The following is a 15978-nucleotide window of genomic DNA, read 5'->3' as shown; positions in this document are numbered from 1 at the left end:
CACATAAAAAGCACTTTAATCTTTAATTACAAACAATATTTATAATTTCATAAAATCCATCCAACTATGCTCAAATATTGGAAAAACAATTCATTTCGAAAAGTCTAAGTTTTAAGTGTAAAAATCGGTTAATCTTGACTTCCGACAAGATTACGSGTCCTATGGAAACAATTTTTACAGCTAAGTTGTAGATAATGACAAGATTTACAATTTTTGTAACATAACCTCAAAATTTGTTTGAAAAATTCAAATAACCAATTTTCCTTGACGAAATTTTAGCTAAACTAACCTTTTTATGTTTCAAACGTGCTGTTTTCATTTAAAATGTTTATATTTTCACTTTATCTTGACTTAWTATCAGAAAAGAAGCAGAAATTTTAAATGAAAATTCTCACGACAAAATAGCTGTTATTTCAAAAAAAAGTCTTCGTTGAAAACTCTTCCTTCTGATAATACTTTTATACATTACAGTGTTAAGTTTTTTTTCCGAAAAACTACTACCATCCAMTTCCCTACCAGAGATTTAATTCCTCCTCTAATTTTTTTATATGTATTCTCTTGTTTTTCAAATGATTTTCATGCTACTATTATTATTTTTTGTTTAAAGAATTATCGACTCTTGCTTAAATCGGAATCCTTTTAGTTTTGACAAATYGCAACTTTAAATCCCCGTCTATACAATCTTCTCTCGGCAGCAAAAACTAAATTACACTTGTAGAAACGGTATAATAACCGATTCCTGAAAGCTTTCTATTGAATATAAAAATTGCAGTACTYCTTAGTGTTCAAAGTTTATTGTTAATGTAACATAAATATTTGTGGGAATGATGTTTACATTCAAAATTTATGAGAGCTCAATTCTCATAATTTAGTTGCAGTTTTGATTAGTARACTTCTGGGATTTCACATTTTTTTGTTTTTAATTTTACAAAATTTCCAATTGTAGTTTTCCAAACATATATGAAATTATTATATCCACATTATCCGCGATTATTTAATTCTACATCTGGGGKTTCGAAACTACAATTTACATTTAGTGAAAGGTTAAATAATTAATTGACAAAATCAATTAAACATTCAGCGTCTAAATAGCAAAATGCAATTGGTTTAATTTGTCTAAAAAAATATGCCTTCCGTTACATACAAACACAACATGTACAAATATACATATGTAATGCTGTCTCTTATACACATCTAGATGTGTATAAGAGACAGATGTAATGTATATGCTTGCCGGTACTTATTACGAGCATATAATCGCTTAGGAATATTATACTACTAGACTTTATTGCTTATGTCATTAAATTTTAGAAAGTCATTTTCATTTCGTTAACATTGTTATTTATACACAACAATTATAAATACAAATATGTAAGTACATATGTAAGTGCAAGTGAATACATAAACATTCTATGTGAGGTTATGAATGTGAGAATAATCATACAATGAAATCAATTATTTGCGGCTATAAATATTTAACTACCCATTATATTATATTTATGGAAATCAACTACATATGTATACATATACATACATGCGAGATCATATACATACTTAAATGCTAATGCTCGAGCTTTACGAGCTTGGCTAAGAAGTAAACGTAAAGGAAATGTGTTAAGGATCTGTTGAGAGTGGCCAAAAATTTACTAAGTTCCTAAAAACGGTTAAATGCTACTAGAAAAGTCAAGGTCAGAGTAAATTTTGTCAATATCCATCATCTATTGTTAGCATACATCAATAAAACTTTTATTTTAAGTTATTCTTTTGCTTAAAAATAAACGTCGGTATCTCAGTATTTTTCCAAGCGCGTATTATTGTAAGATCTGTGAATAGGAAAAACCGGTAGGGGTTACATTCTTATACCGCATTAATCGTATTCTGGTGTATAACAACAATAGTTGAAGGATCCTGACAAAGTTTCCTTAGACCTTGACTTTTCTATTTTTCTAATAGTCCTTTTGGGTACTTTCAACCGGATCGTTTTGATAGTCAAATCCATTATTCATAAACGATTTGTCCGATAGGTTTCTTTTATAATTTCATACAATATCGGCCTTAACGACAAACTTCTCAATTAATATATATAATATTGAATGGGTATCAATCTAATAGGTATTATTTATTAAATGGAGATGAATTAAGTTTTTTACTAAGCCAAAAATATTGCTTAATTCAGTATTGAGCAAAAATAGTATAATATTTTCAAAGAATAACAAGCATAATCTAAAAAAAAGCGCATATACAGGTTCGTAATTTTTCAGAGATAAATTATGTATATAGATTTATATAAGCTATTAAAGTCTGTTTACTAATTTTTATTATTCCACAGAAACTTGTTTTCATGCTACAAAAGTATTTGACACCCCAAATTGGATATCCGGCTTCCTACTAGATGAGGTTATGTTGTATGCGATCCCTAATAATGTTAAATATTACCGCTCAGAAGATGATCTACTAGCAAAAGTTTAACAAAAGCTAACTGTACTCTCAGTACTTTTCATTATATAAATTCTAGTTATTAATTTTAAAATACTGTTTTAGAATCTGCAGATGGTTCTTTCGTTTAGGTATTTTTTTGGCCAAAAATAGTCTTGAAACTTCTATATCTTCGCTATCTAAATATTGTTGTGCTGGCGAGTGGCAACAARCGCACTTGCCTTCGACAACTGCCAAAGTACTATGTATTTATATTCATCATTAAAGCCAAAAATAATGCAAATCAACATAAGTAATTCATGACATGAAGTATACTAGACATAGTTTCTTTATACCCTGAACGGGATGTATTAAGTTTGTCTAGGGACTCTTGAGATGTAGACATAAATGATCAGCGAAACAAGCTGAGTCGATTTAGCCATGTCCGACTGTCTATATACATATGTATATACGAACTAATCCCGATACGAAGTTTTACATTCGTCCTTTTCTCACTAAGAATTTACTCATTTGTCGGAACGGCCGATATCGAACCATTATAACATATGTATAGCTGCCATACAAACTGAATGATCAAAATAAAGTGCTTGTATTGTAAACATTTTGAATTAAAGATATGTAAGTATATATTTTCAAGAAATTTTGGCAAGTATTATTGCCTTAGGCAATGATGCCATATAAAATAATTAAGTCTTGTAAGAAATATTTTGTGTTTGTAAAGGGTATTATAGTTTCGACGCAACCAAAGTTAACGTTTTTCCCTATTTTTATTTAATTCTTATTTTCTGTTTTTCAAATTCAACCAAAACGCGCCAGCCAAATTGAGAGCATTTTAATTTTACCGCTTATTGACAAACTGACCACGCACAAAGCATTGCCGTCTATCCCAAAGTAATCGTGATATTTCTTATTTTAATTTATTTTTTGGTTCAATGCCTACTATTAGACCATTTGACGTTGCAGTTGTTGTTATGCTGATGACGTTGAGGCTTGCTAATCGCGTGAGCAATACATTTCGCACGTAGCGCAGCCAAAATGAGCCGGCTGAAGCACACCGCTATCACATGCCAAGCAAAGCCAACAAACATATTTKCATCCATATACTTTATGTAGGTATGTATGTATGTGTGAGTGTTTGTCTCTTTGCATCTGTAAGTATGTATGTACATTTGTATTTTTCATACGCAAATAGTTGTACTTTGGAACGCGTTGCATTTTCTATAAATATAAAAATGCAAATCTAAGCATATACGTACATATATACGTATGTACTTGTTTGTACATTTATGGCCATATGTAGGTTTGTTGTGGGTGATGCTGCTTGTCAGGGTTAGCGAGTGCATAGTATATGCAAAGGCCGCGATTAGCAACTAGAACGCTAATTATATTCGCACATATACATAAATACATACATACATATGTGGATATGCGGATGTGTATGTGTGTATGTAATATTGTATATGTATGTGGTTGAATTAATTAGCACAATTGACTCATTGTGCGGCAAAGTACAAATAGTGGAGCGGCAGCCGGAATGGCTACACTATTAGTAGCGGCGAAACATAAACAAAATAGAATTTAGCGCTCAAAGGTAAATTGAGAAAATGAGAAACAAAAAATAAAAATAAAAGCATTTTACGAAACGATCGTCATAAACAATTACATTGTATTTTTGTATGTACAGAAGTGCATAACACATGCATACATACGTATTTACATAACGAATAGATACACTCGCCTGCATTCACATACATACGTACATACGTACATGCAAATGTATTATATGTGTACATATATATGGTTGAATTGCGCGCTGAACAGCAAAGGGAAACCCGCGAGAGAGCCACGCAGTTGGCCTGCCATACGCTAGATGGAACACAGCTGAGATATATAAACAAAAGAAAATTAAACTAAAAAACAGTAGGTGAGTTTGTTGCGCTTCGGTCAGCCGATCGCGGCGTGATCGTCACGCATTGCAACGTGATCAGCACAATTTATGCCAGCATTTTGCCCATTTTTTGTATTTCCTTTTTTGCTTTTYAGTTTTAATGTGTGTATGTGTGCGTGTGTTTCGTTTTGTGCTGGATTTGTGGTTTTTGATTTTTTGAATATCAACATTGTTGCTCTGCTTTACAGCAAACTTTTTCGCAAAACAAAACCAAAAATCCAAAAACCTCTCAACGACAACGTGATATCGCTTGGACTCTTCTGTTGTTTGTCGATGCCATCTTCGCTTTGCTTTTTACTGCATTTACTTAGCGCTTAGTTGTTTAGTTGCGCATGCGTGATTCTTTCTTTTCATTGCATTTGTGTCACTTCCTCGCATACGCACATACAAAACATTCATATGTGAATAACTGGAAATTTCCTTTCTCGGCTATTACACGAAGCAACTTTTGTTGCTGATTCTCGGGCGATTCTCTTTTGCTGTTGCCAATTGCATTCACACGAGCAACTTGTGTTGCGCAACTCTGTTCGAGTTTYTTTCTCATTCTCTTTCACTTTACTTTAACCCATTGTCGTTTCTTTTTCCTTATAGGTATTTGGGTATTTGAAAGATTAATTTCAAAATAATATACGCAAATGCAACTATGTACTACGAAAGAAAGAACACGAGTGCAGAAAAACGTCGCAGCGAACTGTTACGAATAAGAACACAAAGCGAGTTGCTGAACACTGGAAACTCGGCGCGATTCTTCTCTCCTCGTCGCCCCCTCGCCTATAAACSAAGAGTTGCCGCAACAAAAGTTGCTTCGTGTAATAAGGAACTTTATGAAAGCAGCGRTAGCAACAGCGGACTTTTAAGTGCGTTAAGATGCTAATTGCTATTTGATTTCGTCGATTGTAATACCCTTTTGAGCGGTAATAGTAAACGAGTATATTTTTATAGCTTGTATACGAAGTTGGTAACACCCAGACGGAAACGTCGGAGAACCTTTAAAGTATATCTATATATGATCAGCGTGACGAMCTTAGTTGATATAGCCATGTCTGTCTGTCCGTCTGTTTATATAGTACGCAAATTAGTCCTTAACTTTTTGCACACGTCCCTTTCTCCCAAAGAAGATGCAGCTCCGTCACAAACTGAACGATCGGATCATTTTGCGAGATATCCTACCAAAACTTAAAATGTGTTATTATCTAAAACAAAAATCTCCGAAGTAATTGTTTTTATCTAGAAAAAACAACAGTTTGGTGTGGATTGTGGGCCGGTGGAATCATCGGTCCATGGCGCCACTTTCCACACATCGCGTGAATCAATGGATTTATTAAGAAAACACTTCGATGAGCAGATAATTATACGTTTTGGAACAGTCGATTGGCCATTAAGATCGTGAGATATGAAACCACTAGATTTTACTGTGGTAATATGTAAAGTCTAAAGTCTATGCGGATAATCCCGCTTCGATTCAGGCCTTGGCGCAAAACATCACACGTGTTATTCGGGAGTTATCAGTCGAAATGTTAGAACGAGTCATCGAAAATTGGACTCAACGAATGGAGCAACTGACCGCGGCCAACATTTGAAAGAAAAAAATAAATGCCAAAGAATGTTCCTCCGAATGATAATACACACTCCCCATTAAATTTGAAGTTTGTTTGTTTTTTTTTTCTTTAAAAAAGTAAGGAACCTCGAATTGGATGACCTTTAATATGGTATATATATTTGTAATTGACACTGAATAATGGAAATGTTGTATAAGTTAATGGCTGAAGTAGGTAGTGTGAGTAAAAACATCGCAATATTAATATAATATCACTACATAAGACATCACATGATATCTCATCACGATATCACGTCATTACATTAACATTACATTCCATAAGCAAACATCATATGACGTTATCGCAAATGCCAGAGTTATTGATCACTAAGCGTCAGTTTATGTCACGAAATGACATAACACATCACATTTGATCATATAACGGGATATCACATCACTACGTCTCTGGGGTTCACATTACAACATAACATCAAAATTACATCCCATAACCTAACATCACGTGAAATTATATCACATCAAATCGCATATACAAGCGCGATGTTTGTCATTGGGCATCAGTTCAATGTAATTAACATTACATTACATCCCATAACCTGAAATTATATCACATCACATCGCATATGCCAGTGTGTTGTTGATTTCCATGCATCAGTTTCATGTATATTAGATGTCACAATAAATCATGTGATATCGCGTCACAGCGTTACATAGCTCCTCACATCATCCATCATTACATTCAAATTTCATCCCATAACCCTATGACATTGTATCACAGCGCATCGCATATAAAAGCACGATGTTGGTCACAGAGGATCACTTTAATGTATGTAGTTAGCAGTTTTCCATTAATATGATTGCAATTATTTGGTGGTAAGGGCAAAAGACTTCAGACAAACAGAAACATATTTAAATTTACTTGCATTTATATAAAATACCCGAGGTCAAGGTATTATAAAAGGAAAACATAGAAATTTCTTTGTTTTCTCGCAAAATGTTTTCAACTAATTAACAAGGTCATGAGAATACTGTACATAAATATTCATAAATTGGAACCAGAGTGTTTAGCGCAATTAACATTTAGATGATTTTACACAAATATAAATGTTTGTATGTATATTTGTGTGTGGTATGCATGTACATGCGCAATTAGCGTGCTCATACCAATTCGGACAGGCCTACGAAATTTGTAGAGAAATTAACAATTAGAATAGATATTGAAAATGAAATGACAAGAGTATTCATGAGGCAATGTCCAATAAAAGCTTTGTTTGTATCTAAATGCTGAATATTTGAAAGGCCCTTGCCAAATATTTTGTTCTTGTTTAAACTGCTATTTAGTGTTATTTAATTTTTTTCATTTGATTTGTCATATTTCAGATTTGTTTACGTTTCCTTTTATACATTCCACATATGTATTTAAAAATATACACAAAGCAAGTGGGCTTACTTTCTTCGCATGACATCAACTGTCCATTGTTTATGATTACTTCGAATGTAAGCCACCGGTAAGCCACCCGCCTTTGTAGTAAATTAATTTCTTTTGTTCAAGTCAAAMAACAATTAACCTTCTTTTAAGCCTATTAAACCATGTAAAAAGGAGTACGCAAAAGACACTGTAGGTGATGCGCAAAAAAGTAAGAGAGGCTAAAAATAAGCACTGAAAAAGTTGTGCCACAAAAAGTGAAAATAAAAAATAACATCTTTATGTGCAGCAAAAAAAATCAGACATGTCTTTATATACATATATCGAATTATCAATTTATTTTTTGGGTATTTGTGTGTATTCTTTGTTTTAAGTGCTCCAATCTACATGTGGCAAATATGTACTTTTTTCATTCCGCCCACTTAATTGATTTTAATTTAGTATTCGGCCAATTTTAACTGTGTGATAAAAGGTCGCGGCGAAAAATTTTTTTAAAAAATATTATTAAAAATAAAGGTTAGAAGTATGTGAGGTAAAAGTCTAGAAAAAATAAGCCTTGAAGCTGAGTGCCATGTTCATGGAGTGATTTTTTTTTATGAAAATATAAAAATTAAATATATTATTTGTATATTTATAAACAATATATGTCATTTGAGGGTTTGATTAATTTTTGGATTGTGTTATAATTTTAGGTTATGCTTTCTACTTCTTCATTCACATTTGAAATATTAACATAAATGCCTTACCATTAAGTAATAAATTTGACCAATTTATATTTGCTACTGGGTATCTATACATACATATATGCTTGTTTATGCATAACAATATATTTGGAGTATTTGGCCGTAAAAACAACTTATAATTCATATGCCATATTTTAATAAAGATGTCAATTGAAATTGATTAGATGTTGTTTTCACGCCGTTTTTAATTGACAACACGCACTACTAAAGCTTGGTCACTCGTATCGGCGATAATTGTTATTGTAAATACTACAAATTAATAACAATTTAAATTTATTTATAAATGTAACACTAAAAGGTGTTCTTATAAATAGATATATATGTATATATTCTTGTAGATCCCCCAGAGGCGATCTAGTGACTGATCCCCAGAGCATACTAAAATTATGCAGCAATACTAAAAGCTCTGTCAGGATCGTAAAGAACCTTTCCGAACTATTTGATACCAAACGAGATTTTAAAAAAGGCGACTTCTTCAATCTACTTCTTCAATCTACTTCTGGAGAACTAAACCGAGTAGGTACAATCTTCTATAAGAGTGTAAAACTGCCTCGATGATATCGATATCATTGGCCATAACAATCGCGCCGTTAGTTCTGCTTTCAACAGGTTGGACAAAGAAGCGAAGCAAATGTGTACGGTAGTGAACGAGGGAAAGGCGAAATACCTCCTGCCATTACTCGCTCTTGGCTTCCACCTCACAGTTGGCAGTCATAACTTCAAATTCGTAGATAATTTCGTCTATCTTTCGACGAACAAAAACWAMAATCTATAAGTATTCCCGTCCTACTATATGGTCCAGAGACATGAACGATGACAACATCTGATAAGTCGACGTTACGAATTTTCGATAGAGGGGTTTCGCGGAAGAATTATGGTCCACAAAGCCGAGTCGAGCGTAAATTCGCGTGTTATTTAAATGGTAAAATGCGCTCGGTTCGGATTTAAATAAATACATATGAAAAACTGCTGCCAGAGATCGCAAAAACACAGATCAGTTCATTATACCCCCTCGGGGATAGAATATATACTCTACGCAGTGAATTTCTGTCGTTGTAAGAGCTTTCGCTGGCATTAATCACCATAAAAAGTTAACTGATTTTTMACGATACAATTAGAAAAGCATTGATTAAGTTTTGCGCGGTACTGTATGCATTGAAACAAACATATGTAATTTAACACAAAATGCTTATAAGGATGTTGAGTAAAAAGTTAAATTAATAGCGTAAATTTCTCAAGAGGTAATTTGTGATGTTCGCCAAGTTAATTGGGTTCAATGCCAAATATTTCCTGCTACAAACGATTATAGGTACATAATAACACACATACTTACGTATATGTATTTATGTAAATATATATGTATGTATGTACATATCAATTGCTGCAATCTGCTGGGGCACAGTAAAAAGCATGCTCATGAACTCTTGTTTTTTATTTTCGAAAAACACTAAATTTATTCTGCAAATAATTTTCAATATATTTTAAATGTTTTTTTTTTTAATTTCTATATATTCTTCTTAACATGAATTTTTTCTTCATATTTTAACCAACCGCTTTGTAGCTTTGGCATTTAATTGTATATATCGCACAGCTTATACATATATATGTATACAATACAATACATATGTAAATAAAAACATATGTATGTATACGAGTTCATTGCATTTTCATTGTTCTCTTAACGGCTTTTCGAAATCGTACATTTTTTTACAACGAATATTTCATATTCTAAATATATTTTACTCAGCTGTGGGCGTATGCCGTTCATTGCTGCAATGCAGACCAATTTGTATAATACGTAAAGGCACTATATGTGTATACATTTGTACAGTAGAACCTATTATAAATAAACTCTTCATTCTGTGTTTCAARTTAATGTGACAAAAAGTCTAAAATAAACGTTTACAATTTAAAATTAACAAACATAATATTACAAAAGCATTATTATTATTTTTAAATACACATTTTTGAACATTGAACTACGGAAGTTTTTGCGAAAAAAATGTTGAGAATTAATTTTGCTTGTTTTTTTTCAAATACCTTAATGATTCGTAATATGTCTAATCACTTATATCTCTTTGATTTTCTCCATCTACAAATATTTGCCTTTACCTTAAAGAGGGGTGAGATTTTCATGGTTTTTTTTGCGAATTTATTTCTTAAATTTGGATTGAGTAATTTTAATCGGACCTTTTGTAGATTATTGACCATACTATTGACAATCTAGAGTAATTTTTTCATGCATAAATATTGAAGTATAAGCTAGTAACAGAGCTTCTCCCAGAACGTGTTGAGAAAAAAAACATTTTGCGGTGTTTACCATAACTCGGCTGGAAATTATCCGAAAATAAGAACCCAAGAAAAATAAGTCAAAYTATAATCAAATCTTCCCCCATAGTTCTCTGACATTTTTTTCAAATTTTTTGGCGGCCATTTAAAGTGAAAACTGCTTTTTTCCACTAAAAAATTTCGCAACTTTGTGGGTGGAAAATGCGTATGAATTACTCAATTCATATTTAATTAATCAAAAAATCGATTTGCTTAAGTCTCTTTAAAAATGATCTAATAATATGTCCCTAAAGTTGTAGATGGGAATTCGAAATATTGTCGAAGCTAGAACGGAAATAGTGACCTGGAGTCTACATACATATGTATATGAGCACTTGGGCAGGAGGTTAAAACTTTGACACGCGATTTCTCGATTTTTCCTGTTTACGATTTTTCTTAATTGGCGGACAGGATAGAAAAAACTAAACGTCGTATGGAATTGGAGCAAAGTTTATTATCTTTGGCATTAAATTATCTTCTATTTAATCTAAAAAAATAAGAAAAATCAAGTGTGAACATATTTTTAAACAATATCTTTTTTTTTGTGATCAAAAACCACTTTTTTCAATTTTAAAAAAATTTAGACTTTTACACTTTTTTTTTTTGGGAATTTAGAAGTAACTTCTTATAGATGAGTATAGAGTGTAGGAGGAGATCAGCATGCAAAATAGATAAACGAGTCTAATAAATATAATATTTTTTTTATGAAAAAAAAAAAAATAATGCATGACTGACGAAATGTCAAATCAAAAATTTTTTAAAAATTTGTTTGGCTTAGTTCTATGTTGAGCGCATAGGAAGAGAAGGAGATGCAAGCAATGAGCAATTTTTTCAGTGGGTGAGATTATTTTCGTAATATTTTCGGTAATTTGGCATTGTTGCGCAAAGAGAGAGGTGTTTCACTGTATAAATTTTGTATATATTATATATATATTTGTGTGTGCCGCACAAAACCATTTACATATGTATGTAAAAACGAAATTGAATTACCATGTATTTACGAATAATTTCAAGAACTCTTTGCTTTTTTTAAAGCTGCAGAAAACGCACCATCAGATGCATAAACAACAATCTGATTAATTTTTAGACAAAATCAAAACTAACATCTACCGTTCAATGCAAACATAAATATTCATGTGTATGTATACTTATGTACTTATATACCTATGTAAGTATGTACATATAATATGTACACGAGTGCGAAAACATGCTCTTCAAATGTTAATTAATTTTGGTTGTTGGTCATAATCAGCGTACTTTGTTTTGTCACTTTTAACTTGCCAAGATAAAGACTTGATTTATAATGTGCAGATATACATATCTGTACTATATATGTATACATATCYACATACATACATATAGTACATCTGCGCCTGTAGATTACCACCAGCGGTCAGCAACTGAAAACCCGCAACACTTCAGCTTTCTACAAAGAATATGACTTTAGAATTAGCTTTACTTTACTCTTGTAGTTGTTGTTTTAGTTTGTGTTCAATTATTTCAAGGTATGGCGTTGTTCACGATTTATGAACAATATAAGTCATTTATTGTTAACAAATATAAGTTTATGCATACATATGTATGTATGTATGTGTTTACTGTTTACTTGAACTTCCTTAATTATTTTCGATTTTGCACTTACACTTGCTCGGCCATTGTTGTTTGGAACGTTGTTTTTCACTTTTGTGTGTGAATTGGTCAAAAACTGTTTTAGGTAATAATGGACCTAACCAAAAAGTTATCCACACAGCGCTGCAGCAATGATTACGAGTGATTTTATTTGCACTGAAAGCGTTTTTTGTATGAAATTCGTTTTGTGTTCTGTGTGTTTTTGTAAGAAGCGTCTAAAGCGGTGAATACTTTGCAACCGTATGATTTGAATTTTGTTGCTCTCCGCAGACTCGTGCGGCAAAAGCGCAAGCAATATATGTACATACGTAACCGTTATGTATATATGCATTGCATTTACATATGCAAATATGTTTTCCTTTTTTGTTGTATACGTAAATATGTGTATTGGAACATGCATTATATCTATTTGTTTGTTTGTTTTTGTTTACACCCAAAACAAAAGCACTGCTGCATTCAAGATGGCGCTGCTTTCTTTGTTGACGTTGAACTGCATACTATATAAGCTAGCGGATTAATGAGTTAGGCATTGACCTTTGCTAGCCAATATTTTATTGTGTGGTAAACCTAAGAATAAGCAAGCGAAGGAACTCCCTTATATTGAGATCAGATTTGATTGAGGATGGCAAAAATCATTGGAAGAAGTACTTATGTAAATATATAGTTTATAGTACTTTATTATAATTCGTTTATTATAGAATATAATGACTCATGCACTGCTATTGGACCAAGTTACCAGTAGTTGATATTTTGTTTTTGAACAGACATAAGTATGTATGTAAATTTATTTTTCCGTTAGTACTACCTTTCTGTTTGGTTTGAAGCGTGGTAAACCCAACTTGCTTCGGACATTTTACCGAATCATATATTAACGGGAGGTTCAGCAATGGTTAAACATATTATCTGCAGAAACTAAATCTTCAACAACTTCTATGCAAGATAAATGAATATGTAAGCTTGCTGAGGGCGTACTATTTTAGGGCTCCCTTTTGAATTTAGTAGAATAATAATTTGGCAGTAAGCTCAATAAAGAAAATCAGTTTTATTAATACTTACGTAACACAAAAATGGATTTGATAAAAATTTGTTTGAAGTGTTACATGGGCAGAAAGGTCTTTAGCCTAATAATGATGGCTTTATTCTTCGGCATAATCTCTAACTAGAGCAGTACATTTTCTGTAACTTCACTGTAATTTCCATATGGGTTCGATGACGTGCAGTTTCGAACTCTTCAAAGCAATCGTTTGTTGCCGTTCTTAACCTCGTTTTTGAGTGAAATTTTCTTTTAGCTTCTGGAAAAAATCACTAGGGCTACAAAAAAGTCAATCTGTGAAATTTCGTATTGAAATGCGGGGAAAATGCATTGGCTTGTAGCGAAAATGTGTACTAGCATTGAACTCATTAACAGTGCGTTTAGGGTTTGTCGTGGAGTGCCTAACCTCGCTTTCAATAGCATCGTATCAGAAGCCTTTTGCGAAAACACATGACCGATGGTGACATAGCGCAGTAGTAGAACACAAGAGGTTATGGCAGCACCGACCCGATAGGAATTCTAGGATACCTTTCCTTGCTAGTTCATCAGCTTTGCATACCTGCCTTATCACAAAAACACTCAATGCTATTGATAGCGAGGTTAGGCACTCCACGACCAACCTAGGCAATGTAAATGAGTTCAAGGCAATAGTCAGGAAGCCCAAAGTTGGAGTTGATAAAGAGTTCCTGACAGTAAACACCTCCACTAACCTTCCCCCAAGCCTTAAAGAAGCTCACTGTCCTTCTCCTTCAAGGGCTACTTCCCACCAACAACTTCTTCGTCGGTATAAGGGTAGAGAAGTAGCCGTCTTGGTGACTCCATGAAGTATGAAGTCAAAGTGTGTGAGAGTATCCGAGTGTTCAGATACGTGTTCTTTTAAACACCCAGAATCTCCAAGTCTGATAGCAAATTTTGCAGCTGTACACCTTCCGACGTTGTCTRCGGGCACTATATGCAAGAGGGCTTTAAGTGCCATAATTGGAGTGGATCTTAGTACACCACACATGCTGATGAGCGCCACCCGTTGACCGCTCTCAAGTTTCTTTACAAGTGTTGTCTTCTCTAGAGCCCTTCACCACCTGAAGACTCCGTAGAACATAATTAGCCAGACTATAGTATCGTAGAGTTAGAGGATCACTTTCGATGCGAGACCCCATCTTTTGCCAATGACTCCTCTACAGCAGTGTAAGGCAATCGATGCCGTGATGGTTGTTCTTAATATTATTTCGAATATTTAATATGTAGTAATGAAACTAAGTGAGCTTATGACCAAAATTTGATTGTAATGCATTTAGTAATTTCTAAACTTTTAATAGCGTTTTTGCAATTAAAAATGTTATAGTACAAAACTTGCAGCCCTGGTATATAAGATGAGCAATTCAATCTGAATTTTGACTCTCCTTAGTTTCTTTGAGTACTAAGATAATTAAATTGAAGAAGAGCGGAACGAGAGTTATGCGGTTTGTAACATCTTAATTAAATTCCAAAATGTTAACTGTTTATTTGTTGGGGCATTGTAGGTGAACAGCCATTTTTGTTTTTTTGTTTTAAGGAAAGACAACCTAAAAGAGGCACTAGCGTGTCGCTCATTTCACCGTTGGAATATGAAAACTTGAAAAGTAATACATATGTACATCCATACGTATATATGTATGTATATTGATCCTTCAGCGCAGCAAATTATCATTTATCTCGTTTCTAGGCGTATTTCCTGCTATACCAACATCTTTAGGGGTTTACCGAGTAGGATGTCCGGGGAAAGAGATCAACAATACTACTGCCGCTATTACGCTTTGTGCGGTAATTTAATTGGGTTCTTCTTTAATTAAGTTTTCTGATGGAGRTATCACAAAGTATGATGAAACAAAAATTTTTGAACACTTTCGTCGGCTTTACCTTTTCGCGTTATGTTATTCGCTATTACGTTTTATATATACACATACATGTGTACTTATGCATATAACTCCGAATGTACAAACATACATATGTACATACATAGCTCAGTACATGAAACTTTACTTACGCTCAACTTTAGGAAAATTCGATAAAGTGCGAAGTGACACAGTGGCAGTTTCTCCTCATACACGACTTTAGTTTGCTAAAATTTTAAAATTGCATAAAATTAGCTTTTGCTTTTAAACAGCGATTCGATCGCTCTTTAATTCTTACCGTGGTGATTTGTTTCCTTTTCACAACCGAGCTGCTGCCTCTGTTGCCTAATATTTCATTGATTCGTAAGGATTGAAAAATTACACAAGAAYTTTTATAATCACTAAATTTATTAGGAATCAGAGTTCGTATTAGTTTATATATTTATTACAAATATTGGAAGTACAAGTTTAATCGTATGTTATCGTTAATGTATTATTTGTGTGTGTTTTTTTCTTTAATTTTTTCTCTCAATTGTGTTTGGGTTTTTGGCGACAACTAACTGTTAACTGCGTACAAAAAATTTGACTTTGAAGTCTCCTTTGGTAGCGACGACTACTGGCAAATAAAAGGTTGCGTGAATTGTTAAAATACGATTGAGCGCCCAACCACCCCCATTTTGGACATTGCGCAGGCACGTAATGCGCATTATCTTCTCGCATGCGTTCCACTTGGAATCCAATGTTTATATAATACCGCTTCGCTGCGTGGAGAAATTGGTTAAAATTTTATAGACATTGTAAATAAAAATATGTATGTGCATATGTAACTATGTGGTAGCGGCGTGCTGTAAAGTAGAGCTTAATAATGTTTATTGTTACTAGTGGCGGTTGTTTTTAAGGATGAAAATATTATGTAGTTGATAACGGCACAAAATCATTTGGATCGCCAGACTAATCTACAACTGTCTTATACCTTAAACACTTTGTAATGCCGGAGTCTGAGGATCCA

The 15978-nt window shown here is 33.2% G+C and overlaps 1 protein-coding gene across 2 annotated transcripts in view; it reads right to left on the bottom strand.

The window, feature by feature from the left end:
- LOC108965272 overlaps positions 1-15581 on the bottom strand; it is a 27283-nt gene extending 11702 nt beyond the window's left edge. Inside the window, exons 1-2 of one of the 2 annotated variants that reach the window (XM_018927552.1) lie at positions 15268-15581; positions 15122-15196 (exon numbers count right to left, since the gene is read on the bottom strand). Coding sequence is in view for 1 of the 2 variants with exons in the window: in XM_018927550.1 (XP_018783095.1) it covers positions 12079-12092 (14 nt within the window). In the remaining variant the exon portion in view is untranslated. Of the gene's footprint in view, positions 1-12078; positions 12297-15121; positions 15197-15267 lie in introns of those variants that run through there. The other variant, XM_018927550.1, reaches the window with a different exon arrangement.
- Positions 15582-15978: the final 397 nt, after the last annotated feature.

Source organism: Bactrocera latifrons, unplaced genomic scaffold (assembly GCF_001853355.1).
Source record: "Bactrocera latifrons isolate USDA-ARS-PBARC rearing strain unplaced genomic scaffold, ASM185335v1 scaffold_138, whole genome shotgun sequence".
NCBI classification, from domain to species: domain Eukaryota; kingdom Metazoa; phylum Arthropoda; class Insecta; order Diptera; family Tephritidae; genus Bactrocera; species Bactrocera latifrons.
This window is presented reverse-complemented; position numbering and strand designations above follow the sequence as displayed.